Below are 21,962 nucleotides of genomic sequence, written 5' to 3'. Positions count from 1 at the left end.
TTCATTTCAAATTGAGATAACAGACACCTAAAGTTCTCAAAGTTTCCTGCGAGGAGTTTCAATAAATTCTTTGAGGCATTTCATCTATTTGTAAAATAGGGGTACCGCGTTTTAATCATCACCATAGTCCAAATGTATTCCCTACTATCACATATTTTTTTCAATAATCCCACATTTGTTTTTCTTTTTTTCTTAATGAGCAAAAAAGAGTTTGCCAAGCTAAATGCAGTGCAGAGCTGCCCTGGTCTACAGGCCAGGCCCTTCCAGAGGAAATAAAAACGGGAGACAGCTTCCTTCCTTACTGATCTGAACACAACAACTCACAGCTACTCCTCTATCCACAGTCACACTTGTTGTGCTTTTGAGAAATGCTCAAACTATGTGGGAGCAGAATCACAAAGGTCCTGCTTTTAGACATACAGGCAGGTGTATGTAATAGGTCAAAGGAAAAGTGAATAAAAGGCTTAGTGTGTTGCCGATTGGGATTATATAAGGCAACTCTTTGATCCAAGTTTACTGATAAACAAACACATTTCATGAATGGTAATACATCAGGCCTCTGTGGCAAAAACGACATCCATAAAACATTAGAAAAAACTGCACAATGTGTGCATCCAGAAAATACATTGAAATCTGGAAACAATGAACATCAGTGTTTGCCCATATATGGACAAGACATAATAAAGAAAAAAAACAAAGCCATCAAAGGCAGAGGTGCTTTAAAATATGACTTGTTTGGAATACATACCATTGACCCATATAAAGGCAGAGCTCTCTGCAGACCCCCTCTCATTAGTGGCCTGGCACGTATACAGGCCCTGGTCCTCCATTGTGATTCGATCGATGTGGAGGCTTCCATCTTCTGATGATATGATGATACCTAGAGATAATGACACAAACTCTTAGAATCCAGAGTATAGCTACAACGGAATTGAGACTGTTTTTTTTCTTTTCTTTTCTTTTTTTTTTTTTTACCTGATCCCTGAGACAGAGCATGTTCATCCTTGTACCATGTGATGTAGGGGGTTGGGATGCCTTCAGAGGGACATCTAAGTGTCACTGAGCTGCTGACATTGACACTACAATCCGTCAAATTATCAAGCAGCACTGGAGGCTCCAGAACTGAAAATAGGAAACACACACCTTTAACAGTATGAATGCCAAATAACCAATCGTTAAACTTACAAACAATGAGAAATAAAAGTGCAGTTCTGATGTGCTTAAACTAAAGAATTTACATATCTTACAACTCTTAACTACATTTCAGAGTTAAAGTCATAAATAACTACATTAAACACAAAATACTTTGAATTTCTTAATTACAGTATACATACAGTAGTTAAAATGTTTTTTCAACATTATCAACCAACATGCATGTTTTAGATTTATTTAACAATTCTGCATGATCAATTCTTTACTTTGTGTACACTAGGGAGCATTTAAAACAAAAAAAAACCTGATGTCTGTGTATAATAAGCACACACAGAGACCTGTTGTTATTTGCTGTTTTCGGAGTCACGTTTTAAAATCCAGCTGTTTAATCTCATCATGAAGCTTTTCAACAGCTTCACTCCTCTGTGTTTTAGAGTTTCTCTGTGTAAATTAACTCTGCAAGTCTGAAAATCATCTGGAGAGCGGGAGTGAATCAAAACAGGCTGGGAGTGGTTCAGAAAACAAAAACGGAGCGACACAAATGTAAGTGCTCTGTATAGATAAACGAAAACTCAACAGCCAGGTGAAGATGTGTTACTACAAACACCATCTCACACATTTGAATACATTTTGAATATAAAAAACTATGTATTGGTCGCTTTAAATAACCATAAATTTGAGAGACATATAACTGAAACAAAACATTGAAAAGAAAAGTTTGAATTAAACATGGTACAATCTTCTATTTCGTATTTTTAGTTTTTTTTAAACATTTTTATTCTACCACTGAAATTCCCTCTCAAAAAACCATCACACATTCATCGTAGTACAGTTTCAGTTATTTATACATGTTTGGTGATGAAATGAAACCAGTGCTATTTTTTCCCACAATTTTCTGGACCAGTGCCACTTTCGAACAACAATTGTGCACTGGTAGTGACACATTTTTCCGAGAGAGTGACCTTGGCTTCAACCTGTGAGTCAGCAGACGTATCGGCTCCTCCCGGGCCCCTTACTCACCCTCACTCCACAGTAAAAATTAATTTATAAAAAACTCAAACAATGTAGTATTTCTCGTCTCGTCGACCGTTATAGATATATGTGATGACACAAAAGGGTAAATTCTGTTATTTCAGTTTCCTTCTCATGCACTAAATTAGAGTACAGTGATCACACAATATCACTGAACAAGTTGACTCCTCAGCCCCTGCATTTTATATTGATCTTTCGTTTTGTCTTTTTGCCTCCCTTATATTTCTAGTGATGTCCTTGCATGGATCTCAGGGGAGGAAGCTGATGTGTTGAGCTCTAATTATAAAGTGAACAGCAGTAAAAGACCAAAAGTCACTTAACTAAGGCCACTGATTGTTGTTTCCCCCATCGTCCTCTTGGACAACAATTGATGATTGTCCGCAGGGGTTGGAGCCTGACAGTGTCTGATTGGCTGATTGTTCCTTGGGCCCTGTGTGGGGGCCTGTAAATGTGGCATTGTGGGAAGTGCCATTGTATGCTCTTCCTCTTGACAAGAGCTCATTCCCACGTGAAAGAGGGGCTGAGCTGAAGCGCAGGAGCAAAGGCAGGGTGGGGCCCCAGGAAGTCATGGGGACCCAATTCCCAAGCAGCAGCACTGTGTGAGAGAGTCTGTCGGTTTGTTTGTTGGTTTGTTTGTTTGAATTTGTAACATATGTGCACAGAAACATGAAGAGGCAGACCGTTTTAGAGGAGAGGAAACTTAACGAATCTATCCCAACTTAAAATTCAGAAAATTGTTTTCGGCCACAAGCTCAAGGCAATCTTGTTACGGTCCAAAATAATTTCACAGTTTTTTTACTTTGATTATTGGGATTAAAAGGAAATCTTTAATAATAAATAGCTGACTAACCAACTTTAAAATTAAATATTTGGTGTTCAAATAACACTGAATTCATAGGATTGACATGTTTTACTTTGACAAATAATTGATTGAAATTGAAAAGATGTGTTTTAGGCTTTAACTCAGTCATGGAAAAAAAGCTCAAGTTCAAGTTGTTTAAGTCTTCTTACATTGAAAGATTCAAGTGATAAAGTGATGCAAACTTTGAGATTCAGATAACTGTGCTTTACATCTTTGCAGCCAAGCTGATGTTAGGGTTACACTCTTAATCAGAAAACAAAAACAATTCAATGACTAGAAACCTTTTGGACGTTTAGATACTCTAATTTTTTTCACCATAAAGTTTTCATCGGATAAAAAATACATTTTTTTTTTTTTTTGGACTAATCATGTCTCTGCTTATAAAATGTTTGGTGACACCAGTTACCTCTGCATTTTCAGTAATAGTGAAGCCACAGTCTTGTGTGTGTGTGTGTGTGTGTGTGTGTGTGTGTATATATATATATATATATAATGATATAACTCCCACTCTTCTCTTCTGTAGTAAGGGCCTTGTTTTCATTGTGTTTCTTACTGACGTGAGTTTGGGCTTTATGCACTTGGATATTGTTGTTTAAAAAAATCTATATAAAAACATTGTGTACTTCCTATTGACTTAAATATTAAAGATGAACATGAGGAGGAGGTGGGACCACTCACTTGTGACCATAACCTTTGTATCAAGGTGAGTCTCCTGCCTGGTGATGATGTGTCGGGCAGAGCATCTGTAGGCTCCAGAGTTCCTGGCTGTCAGGTTGCTTATGAACAGGTCCAGAGTGTTGGAGAACTGCCCTGATGTGAACTGCTGAGTGCTCAGACCAGGGCTCCAGGACTGGGACTCCTCTGTATTGTAAATGTGCTGCCATGACAACGCTGTGTACAGGTACTTATTTGCAGCACAGGTGAGGTGGAGGTGTCCACCCTCTTTAGGCTCCTCCCTCTGGCTCACACTGAAGCCTCCTGGGACATCTAAAGGATTCAAGAGAGGGCACATGAACTAAATGCAAACATTACCTGATCTCCAGTTTGATGAATTAGCCCTCTCAGTTTCTGGGCATTCAGCCTGAAACCTGGATAGCCAATTGGACCAATCCTCCATTTTTTGCACGTCGAACAACAATATTGAATGGCTATTGTGGGTAAAAGCAGCGAGTGGAATACAGTAAAAAGGCCTTTTATTTACTTTAGCCATTTGAAACTTCCCGGGGAAAGGACTCAAGAGTTTCCTGATGGCAGATAGTGTTTATCTTTCCCGAACACCCCAAGGCCTCCCGAAATAAAGCGGACCTGCCAGTCCAAGGAAGTGCGCTGCACGGGGAAGTGGAACGATAAGAGCCCCAGGTTCCTGTTTCGTCGATTGCTTATACACTAACAGCCTCTGCACAAACACAGCTATATACACACTTGAAAACAAATTGACACAAAAAAACGTACCAGTATCCCAAGTAATTGTAACTTCACATCACACAAAAAACTACAGTATGTGTACTATGCACACAGGCAAGCATTACCAACTGTCATTAATTCGTCATTAATTCCATATATAGTTTCTATTTGTCTGTTCATTTCTTCAGTCTTACATAGGCATGGTTTCTGTCCATTTTGGGGTATTGAGGAAATATTTCCTTTTGTAAGTTCTTTACAGAAAACATTCTTTTAGGGAGTTTCTGGATAACAGAGACAATGATTGAAATATTAAATTTAACATCAGACTAGTTTATTATTCAGTCCTGTTTCTAGATCAACAAATAAATTAAGCAATGATAAAACGTCACATAAACCAGCTTTAAAAAAGCTTGGACTGTACAGTCTGGTTGGATTCAGGAGGTGGGAGTAAAATGAATCAGACAACAGACGTGAGACAGGAAAGGGGAAGTTGGAAAGAGCAACTGGAACTTTTTTCCTATTACTGTAATTTCTTAATGAAGCTTTAAAAAATTCCCCGAAGCGGAAATGTAAATAAAGCCAAGAAAAGTTCACCTGTTACATAGAAGTGGACGTCTAACTGGTCTGTGCCTGCAGAGTTGGAAGCAACACAACGATACACTCCAGACACAAAGGCCTCGGCCACCGTCAGGACTCCCACTGTCTGTGAAAACCACACAGTGTCTCATTAACACAACCAGGACTTTGCACACACACACACACACACACACACACACACACACACACACACACACACACACATACACCTCTGCCACTGATAGCAGTGCCATTTCCATTGGCCCACTATGTCGACAATAGGGGTCTCTGAGCCAGACCACCTGCCTACTTCCAGCTTTATATAAAAGATACTGATATACATAAACAGATGTGTATGTCTAAACAACTTTTAGGTGAATTTAAAACATAAAAATACATATACTATTTATCCTTTGTTTGTTGGGAATTCATGTGAATAATATTTAGTCATTTATTGAAATATTACCATTGTGCCTACTGAAATATTTGAGCGTTTACTCCAGGGTTAAACAACTGTGTGATGACAAACTCTTTGATGTCACTTCTGATTCTGCTAATCTCCTTGAGTGTAACTATTTTTGGGGGCTTTTTGAGTATTTCCCGTATTTCAACATTTCGTCACTTAGTTATAATCCTGCTACAAGTGACTCTGCTTTTCTTTTCCAAAGTGTGTATTTCAGTGCGTCACAGACCTTTTTCTTTCCCTGAAGAACTTCCTGTCTGTGTGTAACACTCAGGATGTGGTTGCCTGTGGATGTGGCGGAGACTCTCTGTGACACAGGGCTCCATAGCGAGGAAGACGTCGGACACACACACCTTAAAAGGGGAAAAGGAGGAGGTGGAGAGCTCAGCTGTGTTAACACAAGTCATTTATTCTGAAATCAGGTGTCAATGGTTTTCTCAGCTGTGCTCAGCAGGGGGAAGACCAGAACATCCGACAAACGCCTCCATCATCACTGTGTGATATCATCTTAACAAACACCGTCACCACCATTACCTTACCATTTTTATCAACAGCATCACATCCTCTTACCTTGTCCTGCAGCCTGACAATAGAGGATCTTTTGAATGCTTTGTAAAACTGGATTGTTCATCTATGGTGGATGCAGAGGTGGTATTGTCATCCTGTAAATCGACTTCCTTCCATTCTTAACAAATCATCCAGCATTTCCAGGACAAGGGTTCCTGTCTCTAAATCCATAGATTACATACTAGTGGAACTGTGGGAACAGGTCTTTGTGAAATATGCTTTGTGGTTTATTGATGCACATCTTTTTTTATGATGAAAAACTCTGAGATCCCACAGGAGCTGGTGGAGGGTCTTTAAAACACAACATAATTTTAAATGCAAAGTTCTTTAAGAGGAGAATAAATGTGCTTTCAATAATATATCTACATTTCCATGTCTTATGACAGTTTTATAAAAAAAAAAAACAATGTTGAAAGAGTTAGGTGTATTTAAATATGAGATATAGCGAGGAACACATGAATAAATAAATGCATAGTAGATGGGATCCCTTTAAATCCTCTTAAATCATTTTAAAAAATGGTACATGTACTTCTTGCCCAGGACTCGCAATATGACAACAGTCAGGGTTAAGGTTATGTTTGGCTACCTGTGATCAATACCAAGCAGCTAGTAACAGGTTGCATAGTAACCTCCTTACGATTTTCATGCCTGCAACATTTTTTGCATGAATTTCAATAAAATTCAACTTGACTCTTTTAAATTGTTAACTGTAACCAACAAAATAGTATATGGTTATAGTGAGCTTCAAGGGGACTGGCGTGTTCCTATAAATTTGCTAAATCGCTTGACTAATAGGAGATGCCCAAACAGGCTCCTATCAAGTAGAATTAATAAAAAGTCTTAAGAGTTTATTGATTTCATATCTGTATCTCCTTGACAACAGAACTATTTAGAGTCAAATTAAAACTTTGTCAATTTAGTTGTCTCAAGCAATCCTGAGACATACACATGCTTTAGTACAGTAAGTTTAAGCTGTGTGAGAGTAAAATCTCCTACGGTGAATCCAAGATCTTAGCTCAAAGAAAATTAGACCACAGGGAACTCTCACATTTGTCTTAAATATAATACATATTATACTCCTTTTCAACTAGCTTAGATAAGTCTCAGAGCTGTCCAAAACATGTCAGTGAAGTTTATTTTGTGTGCCAAAAAATCCACTCTGATCCTGTATTTTAGCATGCCTTCTATTTCAGTCGTGCTTAGAACAGGCTGTGTTCGCCCTATAGAGGGTCTATGCCCAACTGTTCTCTCAAAATTGGGGGGTTTGTAGACAAACAGGGGACAGAGAGTCAGAAAACCATGTAAATGTGTATGTTGCCTGACATGGGACATTGAATCTAAGGTTCAGTCTACGTTCCCAGTTCTTTGAATCCTCTAACATGTCCCATATAGATCTCAGCTAAGAAGTGGGAGTCAGGTCTCGTCTTACATTTGTCTCAAGATCTGTGCTTAAAGAAAAATGAGTCAAGTGCGAGATCTCAGACTACTCTAAAAATGATCTAAAAAACAGAACACACCTGTATGTCTTCTATACATCTTTTAATCTCATCGCCACTTTCCAAAGATCACTGGACTCATTTTTTATTTACATGGAGTCTGAGGAACTCACATAACTATGAGGTAAATTAACACATAATTCATGTGATAAAAATAGGATTTCCAATCGTTTGTTTTTTCAAATATCTAACTATTGTTTGATATTTTAGGAAACATTTTAATAGTGCAACTTGATTTAACCATGACGTTCCAATTTCTGATCGGCGCTGAAAATATCTGTTATTTCTCCCTATCCAACACAAAGACAAATATTTATTCTTTAGACATAAACCACTGTCCTTATTGTAAACTGTTATTTCCTCTTTTTCCATTGATCCTTTGCATGTTTATGGATGTGTTACTACCCCTCTCTGCCTGTATCCTTGTCGTCATTCTTTTTTTGTCTGTCCTCAGCTCCTCCCTGAGATGGTTCCTCTTTGCTCCCTGATTGCTCTTCCTCTTGGCATCTAGTTCGATTGCACAAAAGACCCACCCTGTACAAGACACTACAGGCCTCACACACGAATCCACACTCACAAAAGCCCTCCTCTCACAGGCAGACAAGATTCCAGCGTACGTACACTCCCACGCTTCCCGGGAAAGATTTCCTCACTCAAAGCGGCACTTGCACACACAAAAATAACATTAGTTAGATGGATGCGTGGACATAAACAGAGTTAGAAACTGAAATTGAACTTGCATACACACGCATTCAAACAGCCACATTCACACTGTGTGCCTGCCAACAGGGTGAGCAGCAGCTGCCTGAAAATATGAATGAACTGTTCTGTTGTGTATCAGTGGGAGTCATCTCCTGCCTTTTCTTCCTGTCCTGTTTCGCAGCCTAAAATACATTTTTACCGCTGTCCCTGTCGGTTCCTGTCTCAACCCCAAAATAATCACAGAGTCGTATAGCAAACACAAGCATACACAAATATAAGCAAAGTTTAATGCAAAAACACAAACAACGGATATAACACTTCAATACATTTGAACAGATTCATAAAAAGTTGGCATTTGTCATATGTAAGTTAGTTGTATAAAATTATTAAATATTAGATTCATATATTACTCATAAAACATCTGTATACAAAGAATCACATTGGGAGACACCCGTAAAATGGCACACACACTTTCATACATGCTTCTTTACACAAGTACACACACTCTCGCACTTGCTTTACACACACATACATGTGCATAACTGGACTTTGCTGTATACACTTAGGGCACTCCTTCTCTTTTTAAATGGCTTGTAGTAGCACACGTGTCTTTGAGAATTAAAAAAAAAAAGGGATGTTAAATTGACATAGTTTGACAAACATCTTGACATGGGATGAGAATTTACAACACAGGTTGATATAATTTGATGGAGGACGTAATAGTCTCCGGTCTGAGCAGACTTCCTACGTTGTAGCCGTCTCCTGACCATCAGTCTTTTGAATAGAGAACTGTAGGCATCCCATAGTGTACAACACAAAGCTTGTCCTCTCTCCTGTTTCGCCCGTCCAAGGTGAGCACATTTGACCCCCTACCAGTGGCTAAAAATCGGAACAGAAACTCACAGCTTTTGTGGATGTCAGAATCAGATCAGGGCTTGGGACTGGGATGGTTCATGCACCCATTATAGTACCACTCTAGGACACAAATAACAAGCAAAGCAGCTCCAGAAATGTGGCAGGTGGATGGATGGAATTGCACTTCTTCTGGCTCAAATGTCTGTGTAATACAAAAAACATGAAACTACAGGACAACTGGGTGTGAGGGGAGCACTCAGATTGATAAAATGAAGGAAATAAATAATCAGTAAAGCAGGTGTTTTTATATCCTTTGTGAGGAGGATCTTTTTTCCTCCATGTTCCTGTGTCTCCTGGTCGTCACCGCTCAGCAGTGTTCCAAGTCACTTTCCTCTCTTTACACATCAGTTTAGCACAAGATCATCACTTCGGATAACTGGTAATGTCACTGAGGGTTCTGTGTGGGCAGGTGGTGGTGGAGGTGATGAGGAGTTGCTCTTCTGTAGAAGTGAAGGATGCTGGGTCGGGTTGGAATGCAGAGCTGGTGAGCGAAGGGGTTGGAGAGGTATGTGTGGGGGGCAGCAGAGTTGAGGGAAGGGGTGTGTAGGGGCGGTGGGGGTGAGGGGCTCTCAAGAATAGATCAAGCTCTTGAGGAAGCGGACTGTGCCACGTTTGAAGACGAAGGGACAATCACGCTGCTGGGAAGCGTCTCGCGTCGGAGAGGAAGCCAAACAACGAGAGGAAAGCGCTCTGATTTTCGCACAGGAAGCCCAGTGCGCCTCCTGCCCAGGCCAGATAAGAGCGCTGCGGTTCTCAGGGCCAGACCGAGGAGTGGGCCCAGGACACAGGCGTGAGGCCTCCCATCAGCCTGGCCCAGTCCGGTCCACCGTCCCTGGGCCTCCTCCAGCGCGGCGTCAGGCTTGTGGTGCAGCCGGGCTGCAAAGAACAAGGGGCCTAGTGAGGTCCAGTCATAAACTGGTCTACAAAACACACTCATTACAGACAGTGAACCAGAACCAGAACCAGAACAGAGCTTTACAAAGGACCAGAAGTCAGCCCTTAGAGGGGCAAAAAGTAATCTGCTGAAATACCAATGTGCAACTAAGCTTGGTAATATGCTGCAGCAGCATATTTCAGCAGAGGCTTGAAAGTTGTTTTATCATCATTCACTGTAATTGTTGCCACTTTTAGGCCGCGTGTATTTGTGTTATATATCTAACATTCACTAATGTTTAAAATGTACCTTGCAACCCAATCAAGCTTCAACTACAGTCACAATTTTTACATTTACAATTTCTTATTTCGCCAAACTGATTAGACAATAATTTGGATTCTGAAAATGTTCTTCTATTGTCGGTCTTTGAGATTCTTTATCATGATGAAACAAGACACTTTGAGACATAATTTGCATCAAATCTTAAAGCAATAAGCCAAATAATTCATAATAGTTTGAAAAACAAATAAAAACAGATCTTCTGGGTTAAACATGACATTTCTTCAGGACACCCTCCACAGGTTCAGATCTAACAAGAAATATCAGTGACTCTAGCATCAGCTGCTCGTCCATAAAATGTTCATAAACATGTTTTTAATTGCACTTGGAGGAGACTGACGAATGGAACCATATTATTACAACTTCAGCATGGTGCCATGTGAGTGAGCCAGGGTCAAGGGTCAAGTACACTGATGATGTCAGTGTGTCTCAGAGGGGGAATTGAGCGTGGGCGTCTGCTGTGAAGCTCTCAGGTAATACTTAACCTTTCTGGCTCGGTTATACGCAACACAATAAGTGTCTGACCTCCTAGAACAACTCAATCAATGTTACTGCCAAGTGACTGCTTGAGTCCTTGTGTGTGTGTGTGTGTGTGTGTGTGTGTGTGTGTGTGTGTTGACTAAATGGACTGTCCCTCTGCACCTTTGGGTTGGGCCATTTCTCATGAGAACTTTATATATAGGGTTTGTGTCAGATATAAGAAAAGCATCACAGGATGCGGTGTGCAATCACAATAATAAACAGGCCTCTCACCCTGCGTCCTGCTCAGGAAATTCATTAAATCATAGCGTTTGATTTGGAAACCAACAAATCGTGACTGAGAGCACGGAACTGGCTTCTATTGAAGTGTGTTTTTTTTCTCTGTCCTTTCAAGTCTGAGATACACTGTGTACTGTGTCTGTGAATGTACCATGCACACACTCGCACACACACACACACACACACGCGCGCAAAGTGTCTCGAAGGCTATGCATTTGTATGCAGTTAAACAAACATATAGAAAAGGACACATGGACAAAGAACAAACATATGGGGAAAGAGGTGCACAAGCAAGCAAACACATCAACACACACAAATACACACACACACACAAACAAATACAAGCGCACACACAAATAAACACACACACATTTTCACACATTCCAGCACATGAAAGGCCCCCAAAGGCATCTGTTCTGGTTACAAGAAGGAAACGTTGTCTGAACACATGCTGAAATAGACAAAACATGTCTCGTTTTTACAAAATCACAAACACACAACCCCTGAGACTCACACACACCCAACTTCATAACATCAAAACAAACAAGACAGTATTATTTTTGCAACGTACACGTTTTTCTACTCTAATTGATAAATGTATTTTTAGATGTAACACCTGTAAAGTATTAAAAATATACAAAGAGAGCTCCCTATTGCTGTTTATCAAGCAGGATTTCAGGTTAGTGAGGTAACTTCAGGGTCAACTCTGGGATTTTAATACTACGAAGATGGTTCAATTCTAACTGTAGCAGATCGCCATGGTAACATGCTGATCACGAACCTTCTCCGGGTTATGTTAGAGTTCCGTAAGTAAAAAAAGAAAGGCCCTCTAACCAATCAGACGTCTTGATTGAGGATCACTTCATAGCACAGGCCTGTGGTTTGGGTTTCCTGAAATATTGTGGTCATTTTTGAAAACTACAAATTTTTATAACTTTTAGTAGGGATGCTTTTAATTCCAACTGGCGCTATACAAGATGCACAGAAACTTCCAAACTCTTTTCATACGTCAGCAAACAAGGGAAACATGCCGCATATGGCTCAAAGATTTCCATTAGAAATCGTAAGCTGCTAATCAAGAAATTATAATAATTCAAACGTGCATAACCGTACTCTTTTGTTGTGATAACGGGATATGTTGAGTTTTTTTGGGGGGGAATCTGCTTTTGGTTTTGGAGGTTTTTGTCTTTGCAATGATTATTTATTCCTAAAATATTTTCTGTTTGCACTTGTCAGCCACTGTACTATTCTGCTCAGATTGGGGGAAAGACACTTCATCCATTCTTTGGGGGCTACTTACAGGCCTTTGGACGGGCAGGGATGCCAGAGCCACTGTATATGAGGAGGAGGGACCCCGTGGGACGTGCAGTGAAGGGCTTGTCTGCTCCCCCTCGGCACCGAGCCGGGGTCCTGGGCAGACACTGCTTTCTCGCCTATTTGAGGACTCACTACCAGAACACACACACACACACACACACACACACACACACACACACACACACACACACACACACACACACACACACACACACACACACACACACACACACACACAAAAGAAGAAAGAAGAAGGTTTTATCACTGAGGTGGGGAGAGCTTAAGGTGGTTAAGGTGTGAAGTATTTGACCCAGGTTCCTCACCATTGACCACAAGTGTGAGTGTGAGATTCTGGTACAGTCCGTGTTCCTGAATTCGTACCAGGACAGTATACTTCCCAGCATCCTCCTCTGCTACATCCCGGATCACCAGGGAAATCCCATCCATGTGGTATCTGGAGCACTGCTCTGCTGCCACCATGCCATCCTTCAACCTGTCAGAATAAAAGACATCTGAGCAAATTGTCCAAAGACTCCAATGAAAAGACCCCCTAAAGGAAAAGTTTTAATTCAAACAAACAGAATCACTTGGATCACTTTGATAACTTAACATGATGATCTCAGCTTGGTTGCTAAAACAAACCGTGCCTTGCCTTTTCAAGGAAATGGTGCTGAGGAAGTTTGCCAGAGATTGATATAAATAAAAGCCTCGGAGGCAAACGCAGGGTGGGACACTAAAAACAAAGGACTGAGGTGTGATTGAGGAATGATTGGGATCTCTCACCAGATGACCTCAGGGGCAGGGAAGGCTCGTAGTTTGGGGGTGATTCTGTAAGATTTCTGTCCTGCCTGTACCTCCATCACAGATCCATGTCGGGGCTTCAGGCGAATAAATGGATGGTCTGACATGGAGGAAACACATGCACGTATGTTTGAGTCGTTTGTCCACATGCGTGTAGTTTAAGCATTTGAATGTAGGGGAATTTCAGAGAGAAAAAAAACTCACCATGAACAGTAACTGTGACTTTCTGCTGTTTGGTTTTGTCCCCGCTGCTGACACGACACGTGTACATCCCTCGATCTGAACGCTGGAGTTTTGGGATGGTGAGAATATTGTAGAACAACATGTGTGTTCTGTGTTTTAGGAGCCTCTTTGAAGTGGAGCCAGTGTTGTTATTCTGAAGTTTGAGATTGAAAAACAGCAGCAACATTAACACTGAAGGCATGGCAGTGAGTGTGCTAAATATCTATTTTAAAAGGCCATTTATCAAAGAAACTGGTATTATCTTTAACAAACAGCGCAGCCAGAAATCCCTTGATGAAATGTTGAAGTTCATGCTATATCTGGGAGTGCTTTTCTGGTTTGTGTTTTTAATGATTAATCAGTAAAACGGTTGAGATTTGAGTCTTCAACCTGCTTAAATAATTTTTGACAATTGAAATCAGGAATGCTTTGTGACCATGTGATTCATTCACTGTCGAATAAAGTAAAAGTAAAAGGTCTGACCTTTCCAGGATAGTCCCAGGTGATGTTGACTCTGGTGTTTAACTCCCCAGTGGCTGTGCAGTTTAAGACAAGTCTCTCTCCCTTCAGGGCCTGAACGGGTCCACTGCTGTTTAGATACACCTCAATGATGTTACTCACTAGAACAAGAAGGAAATACAGGAAGTTATAAAACTATATCATAGTCAGAGTTGACAGGCGCTCTGCATAGAGACTTTTATTTCTACAATCATACATTTAAAGAGTGATTTCATTATCTAAATAGACTTAATGCACTTCTGACCTGGTCTGTGCACAAAGTATATCCGTGACTTGTGTGTGACACGGTTAGTGATTGTCTCGCAGTAAAAGAGGCCGATGTAATAGAAGGTGGGAGATCGGATAGTGAAGCCTTGCTTGCTGTTCCAGATGATATTCCTCTGATCTGGACTCAGGCTGTGGTTGGGAAACTGTAGGAGGAGAAGACAACAGACAATGACAATGTGTTGTTGAGTCATTGCTATCTTTTATAGAGAAACCATAGTAAATTGTTGACTAATCAAGGAATGAGTATCTATAATGGTTTCATGTGATTATTAGTAGTTTCAGATAAAGACTACAAACAATATGACTGATAATTATTGTTTGTACCTAAAGTCTAACACCCTTATGAAAAAGGTGAGGTTTTAAGACTATTAACAGCAAGTGTTAAGACAAACCACTTATTTAATCATTAAAGGACAGATTTTTTGAGGCCAGGATTTTTTTTTTTTTTTTTTGGGGGGGGGGGGAATTATTCTATAATCTTGATTCTACAACACTTGTGTAACCTTGTTGTTTTGGAGACAGCCTCAAGGAAATGTTTACGAGAATTTCTGTGACATAGTGGAAGCCTCCCACCCACTCTCAAGGGAACAGGTAGACCCCACCACCTCCAGCATAACACACACACACACACACACACACACACACACACACAAAGCCAGACCCCTGCCCCTTCAGTTTGAAGTGGCTGATATCTCCCCTCCCAATGTGAAGTGACCCTCTCAGACGCCACTGAGCTCTTCCTCCTCCTCCTCTTTGACTACCGAAATTAGTGCCCTCAATCCCCCTTGTTCCCACTTTACAACAGAGGTGTTAGAGAAAACAAGGAGGAGGAGCAGAGATGTTGGAGGACTCAGGATATGAGAAACGTGACTCCAGTCCATCTCCTCGCATCCTGTTACTACAGGATATAGACATTAGGACTGGAACTCCAGGTCGACCATGTCATCCCGGACCTCCTGGTCACTTTCACAGCAAGAGACCAGGCAAAGTGCAAATTCCTTCCAGGAAAAAACACTCCAGAGACTTTGACAGTGAGTGGATTCCTGGTTCAGACCAACTAGAGCAGGGTGTGAGGAGGAAGATGAAGGAAACAGAAGAAAGCTATTTTTGAAAGCTACTTAAATGTTCTCATGTATGTGTGTTGATGTGCAGCCATGTCTGTTTAAGGATCAGATTCGTATTTTGTGCAGCTCATATATCCAGAGTCCAGACACTTCTTGTTGCACAATGATCTTGTTTTTAAGCATCAATCAGTTTGTTCAGAAACACTGAAATACCCTCAACGACTGCAAATACAATTCCATGATTTATTGTACTGACATTCATATGCCCTAGAGGATAAGTCCATCTGTCTATGATCAACCGATGACTAAGTTCTCCATAAGGTTCATGTTTGTGGTTTTGTGGCTCAAAATCTTTGGTATGAATTGAAATTGAATATAGGTCAGACATTTCTATTCTCCGCAGGATACATTTTAAATAACTTTTGTCATACTCAGTGTTTCATTCAGTGCCATGTGTGGGTCACATCTAAAAGTGTACAGTGGTTTAAAATTAAAATGTAACATTTTGAATACTCCAGCTTATATGTTTCTGACTCAGTAGACTTATAGAGTACAAATAGCGAACACTCTACACTACAGAGCTGTTAGCCTGAGTGTTGATTTTTATGCTTGATTATTAAAAATGAAAAAACACACAATGAGATCACTGTAGTACAAGGGCTATTTAATTTCTGAGAAAAAAACGTGTAATGGCTTCTCTGATTCTGAGTTTTGTCAATTTGAAAAAAGAGTTTATAAAGAATGGATATTTACCAGGCTGTGTGAGTCTAACACCCTATTCACACATGCACAATAGTTCTGAAAATGTCCTTAAATACTAAGCTGACTCTTTCCATTTTTCCTGCCAAGCCTGTAATAAAGCCCATAAGAAATTGGGGCAGGAGTGGACAACTGGCTGCCTACTACGCTACCTGCGGCCCCAATCAACCCTCAACGTGACCCTCAGGTCAACTTTTACACATCCGTTTTTTGGAAACATGAAGAAAATGAAATCCGTCATGAAATCATGAAAACCAGAAATATGTCCATAATAATATTTGATCACTTGTTTATGTTGAGTTCAATTTGAGACATAATTGACTATCCTAAAATTCAACCCCCATCCCTGAGTTGGTTTGAGCCAATGTGTGAACATTTTTAATATTTAGTCCAAGTCACCTGAGAGGGAGGGGGTGATGACATTTATATCCTGCAGCTGATTGGTGTGACCCTTGTGCACAAAACTGAACTGCTTCATTACGTTTTCTTGCTAGTATGTTCCTCTCCACTTGTGTTTTCATAAATTGTGAATAGCTCCAATTACACATAGCATTGACACCTTTTAAACATCGCAACTCCCTCTTATCTGTTCGCTAGACAAAAGGTGTGAACAAGCATCTCAGAAAAAATACATTTTCATGAGTGCATGTTTGAATCTGGCTCAAAAGAATGCTTTTGACACGCATGACGGGAAGCGCTGGAGTATGAACCACGGGAATAGCCAAATAGATCCTATAATGGGTGTCTTCTCTTCCAAAATAGTGCACTACTTTAACATACTTTTATTCTTATTTTTCTCCTGCAAACATACCATTTTTATTAAACCTTTATTTACCCAGGAAAAGTCCCATTGCAACCCTTTTTTTCAAGGCCGTCCTGCAAAAGCTACAGTCACAACAAGATCATCTATTCCATAGCCTTGTGTAGATTTCACAAACACTCTATTGTTGTTATACCACATAAAGCCTTCCACAGGCTGTCATATTAATGATGGCTGTACGTGATTGAAGAGAATGGATTGCCCTTTGATCTGCCAGGGCCAACAGTAGCTCCCTCTGCTTCCTTCACCAGGCTAAGCAGCTGTTTTAAACATCAGCTTCAGGAAGTTGGCAGCCAGTTTTCCTACTATAAGAGGTGGAGGCTGAGATGTGAGATGTGGGAAGTGGGGCTGGCAAAAGGCCAAAGGGGCACTCCAGACCTCATGTCCTGTCTTCAAAGACGGAAACAGTGCCAACAGGACACTGCGGGCGCCACTCGATCGGAAAAAGTCAGTAATGAAAGAGGGAATCTTTGATGGAAAGTTTTGTTGCAGATTAAAACAGACTCATTCAAAGGCAAATACATAAACAGACACATGCAGACAGCACATACACTAAACACTCCTCATTGCACTATGTAACATTGTCCGCTGGCTCCTTCACTCAGCACTCAAGTACCAACACTTACAAACACATCCGCACACACTTTCACACATATCCGCAGACGGGCGCAAACAAATGGATACACACGCCACAGTGTTATGACTGCCAAGATAAAACAATGTGGATAATGATCCGCAAACGGAGGGAAAAAAAGGGATGCAGATGTGAGATCTGAAAAGTCTGGCACAAGATGTGCAGAAAATGTGATAGGTGTAATAAATCAGAGATGGACCAGGAGTAGATCAGAATTCGATCTTGTTATTTCATTCACTCACCTTGACCAGCGTGGTTGTGGCGTTAGGATGGGTGACCCGGCAGGGGATGACCAGCGGCTGCTTCTCCTTCATGTACAACACATCTGGGCTCATCGCCGGATGGTCCACAAATGGCTGCTGGCTGTCTGAAACCAAAACACAGCGGTCAGGGACACATAGTGCACATAATAAGCATGTGAATCTCATGTATAAACAGGGACTATTCCTGTATTATACACCACTATTACAAATATGAGTATACACCCTTTTATAAAGCTTACAGTGTCAGTTCAAGGAATGAAAGAAAATATTTTCGTACTTTTCTTTATTTGCAAGAAATTACTTTAGCTCTACACCTCTGGACTTTTTCATTATTTTTCCTCTGAAAATCAAGCTGCTTCACTCTCTTGTCTCTGGCCCAAAGACAATTATTGTGTAACTCTTCACCCTTTAGTGGTGGTTGCAGATATTCCTTTTAAGTGACTTAAAGGCTCATTATCTTCCTTCAGTGATGGCCTGAGAGGCAGATGCTTGTAAAATTGAGAACTACCCCCTACATTACATGTGGAACAACAAAATGTACATGAAGGCTCCTTCAGGTCAGAAAAATAACTCCAAAAGTCGGAGAAAGTTTTGGCACCCACTTGCCAAACTGACAGACTTGCTGTTACATTATGGTGGACTCACGTATGTGTGAGTGTGAGTCACGTGGGCCTGACTCACACATTGCAACCAATTGTAATGGTACGAATTGTTATCTGTGTTACTGCATACTTAAATGTCATGATACAGTGACCCACATTAGTTCTGAGTAATAAAATAAAAAACAATGAATGTTAAGGTATTGGTTTTGATGCCTTATAATGATACTCAGCTGGTGGACTTAGGGAAGTCAGGAAATGGAACCCTCATCTGAGTGAGAAATGTAGTGAAAATAATTTTTCATACACTGACCCTTGAATTTCATGCAGAAACAGAATGGAAAGAAAACAATCAGCCGGCTCGAACAAACAAACACACACTTCCAAGTATCAATCTCTGCAACAAACAAAAACAAACAAACAGACACACACTTCTAAACACACCCATTCATTGAATACCTATTCAGCCAATGACTGCCTGTAGTCAACAATAAACATACAGATTGTTTAGAGGCAATCAAACGTCTTCTCTGAGCTTTCTCTTCCCTGCTCGACTCCTGTTAAAGCTCAGTGCCATTGAAAAGTGTGGGTGTTGCTCGGTGTATTGTTTGGTGTTATTCAAGGAAAGCAAATCTCTGAACATTCGAACAAAAGTACCCAAAGGACCAGCCGACTAAGGGCTTCCTTCTCTCGCTTTGATTCTTAATAGAGGACTGGGGGAGGGAGGGGTCTGAGCAGAGCCACCGGCCAAGTCTGACACTTAATGGACAAGGCGACCTGAGTGACTGATGGCCCCAGAGGGTCCTATTGGCCAAACAGTAGCGTGCCCTGTGACCCTGGCCAACAGCCCAGCTCCGTGCCAGGTAATAGACCCAGCCCGAACAGCGTCACCCTCCAGGAAAGGGAGGAGCCGACGAGATAGAGACAGTGCTCCTACAGAAGCCTTCATCTTTTCCTTTTCAGCTCCTCTCACCCTCAAACATTTTCACATACCTTTTAGAGACACGGCAACATCCCCTCCCTGCACACCCCCTTTGGACCCCCCCCTCCTCTCCCCGGCACAGGATGCTTCAAGCGAAGCTGAGTGGAGCAGATAAGGCTGATGCCCTGGGAAACTCTGCCCAGGGCCTGAGCCTTTCAGCAGCTGGGCTATTTCTGGCCACGAGGTAGCACGTAAATGAAAGTAAAAAAGGATTTAAATATAGAACGACCGGGAGGTAGAGTAGAGGGGGGTTAGAGACTCTGCCAGAGTCATGTAGAAGGATGTGTTGTTGGGACAAACAGTGTTTAGATATAATTGGCTCTCTGGCATTGGTCTGTATTTAGCACCCACTGCATCCTGTTTAACCTGGAGCTATAAACAATAAGCATGGAGAGGAGTGTAAGCATGGGGCTTCTCTATGAAGGCAAGGGAGAGAGAGTTGGGCTCGAGGAGATCGTGCTGAAGTGTCTTACCTGTGACATATATGTAAATGGAGGTCTGTTTCCGAGTTCGGTGTTGGTACCTGCAGCGAAACAGGCCTGTGTGCTGGGCCTGACTGCGGCTCACCGTCACTGTGCTGCAGTACTGCTGGCCTGTCCGCCCACAGCGAGAATCCTTCACCTGCACCTGATCTCTGGCCAAACCTGCTGGGAACAGCCATGACAGCTCCCAGCGACCCCTGGCCAACAAGTATAGAAAAAAAACATTTGGCAATCTTTGTATGTGCATTTATACTCTTGTCACATAATTGGAACTTTATCTGTTTTAATAATAATTGTTTTATCATCGTGAGTTGGAGATTCAAGGGATTTAAATATCTTAAAAGTGAATTAAGATGCTGTAAGGGCTGCTCCATTTAAATATTGAACATAATTTGTCAAATAATTTTTTTTTTTTTTAAATAAATAAATAAAAACAACCCAGGTTAAAATATGTTTAATGAAATCAATCAATATTGTCTTTTTGTAGCTCTGATTTAAATGTATCAATCATCTAGGAGGGCTGTGGTCAGTGAGTTGGTCGTCTGTCAATCTGAAGGTCAGGGGTTTTGATTCAAAGCTCCTGTGGTCACATGTTTAAATGTCCTTGGGCAAGACACTGAACCCCATATTGCTCCTGCTGCTCCATCACCGGTATGTGAATGTATCTGAATGGATTAGTTCAAACCATTGAACACTTTACACAGGGGCCTCTGCCAGCAGTGTAAATGTTGTGTAAAGGGTTAAGTGTGACGTTAAGAGTAAAAAGTGCTTTGAGTAGTTATAATAATAATATTATTGAAGTCAGAAGACACAAGTCCATTAAAATTTTTTGCTGTTTGCTCCTGTTGAAATCCAACCAAATGTTCCCTGAATTGGCCTGAATCTCTCTCTTCCTGAAACTCACCTGCAGCCAAGCTGTAGTGTTTGGTTGACGTCGAGGACCAGCTGCCTAGTTTTCACGTCCAGAATGGGAACACTGTACTTCCCCTTTTGCTCTTCATCTGCAAAGATAGAAGAGAGGCTGAGAATGCAGAAGACACTTAGAAACAGAAACATGTGAAACTACTTCCCTGAGACGGACATTTGGACATCTCCAGAAAGGTAAGTGGTCAAGGTCAGCTTGTTATACTTTAGGTTCGAGAAATCTTTTGAGACATCTGGTGGGATGTTTACTTTCTGAAATGAGTGCTTGAAATCCCGGTATTCCGTTGAAGGAGAACCTTGTTTATAAACTAACATACGGAAAGGTTGAACGCATCAGTGCAATTACAGTCAATCAGGGATATTCTTGATTCCTTTGTGTGGCCCCAGGTCTACATTAGACCAGAGGAAATCCTGTAAGACAAAACACTTTACAAGGAATACATATTTTAGACAGTTGGCGTAAGCTCTGTCCACCACAAACCGGACTAAACCAGAGTCTGATAGCAGAACAGGTCTTGGTGGGTCCCAGCTCCACAGCACGTCCTCACTCCAGGCCAAAGTGTTTGTGACCCTTCTTATTTCCCGATACTCAGGCCACTTAACAACTTGTGTGGAAATGCGTAAGCGGTGTCTCTCTTGTTTACCTAATGGCGGCATTTCTTCACTCCATGGCCGAGGTTTATTAATGAGAGATAAAGACGCCTGTCTGTCCACCCTTCCTTCCTACCAACAACAGCGGAAACATCATTCAGGGAAGTCTGTCCTTCACTCTGACTGCTCCTTACCGAGCGAAAACCATTCAGCTTAAAACTTAAGACCACAAATGCTTTTTTGACAAGTTGTTTAATCACTTGGACGACAGCGAGTGAATTTATCACTAAAGCTCATTATTACAGTCATTGTCAGCATCATTGTTCCCAGTGGATGCCCAATCTTGTAAATTCAGTATTACTCACACTACTACCACTTCCTATTCCATTTCCTTAGATTTCATAGTGTGAAATACACACACACACACACACACACACACACACACACACACACACACACACACACACACACACACACACACACACACACACACACACACACACACACACACACACACAATCAGGATAAGGGAGGATAGAAAGGAAGTTAGAGATCTCCTCAAGGCCTTCTGGGGACT

At 41.1% G+C, this 21,962-nt stretch overlaps 1 protein-coding gene across 1 annotated transcript in view; it reads right to left on the bottom strand.

Annotated features, from left to right (window-relative positions):
• The window catches only part of flt1 (fms related receptor tyrosine kinase 1), a 30,017-nt gene that overhangs the window by 6,166 nt on the left and 1,889 nt on the right, over positions 1-21,962 (bottom strand). The window contains exons 2-15 of the mRNA XM_079361050.1: positions 20,775-20,871; positions 19,862-20,067; positions 17,787-17,911; positions 14,245-14,410; positions 13,965-14,101; positions 13,464-13,635; positions 13,242-13,359; positions 12,782-12,951; positions 12,442-12,589; positions 5,719-5,842; positions 5,045-5,153; positions 3,725-4,033; positions 976-1,122; positions 749-880 (exon numbers count right to left, since the gene is read on the bottom strand). Of these exons, the coding sequence (XP_079217176.1) occupies positions 749-880; positions 976-1,122; positions 3,725-4,033; positions 5,045-5,153; positions 5,719-5,842; positions 12,442-12,589; positions 12,782-12,951; positions 13,242-13,359; positions 13,464-13,635; positions 13,965-14,101; positions 14,245-14,410; positions 17,787-17,911; positions 19,862-20,067; positions 20,775-20,871 (2,160 nt within the window). The remainder of the gene's footprint in view (positions 1-748; positions 881-975; positions 1,123-3,724; positions 4,034-5,044; positions 5,154-5,718; positions 5,843-12,441; positions 12,590-12,781; positions 12,952-13,241; positions 13,360-13,463; positions 13,636-13,964; positions 14,102-14,244; positions 14,411-17,786; positions 17,912-19,861; positions 20,068-20,774; positions 20,872-21,962) is intronic.

Source organism: Symphodus melops, assembly GCF_947650265.1.
Source record: "Symphodus melops genome assembly, chromosome: 14".
NCBI classification, from domain to species: Eukaryota; Metazoa; Chordata; class Actinopteri; order Labriformes; family Labridae; genus Symphodus; species Symphodus melops.
Note: the sequence above shows the minus strand (reverse complement) of the source record. Positions and strands in the feature narration are given on the sequence as shown.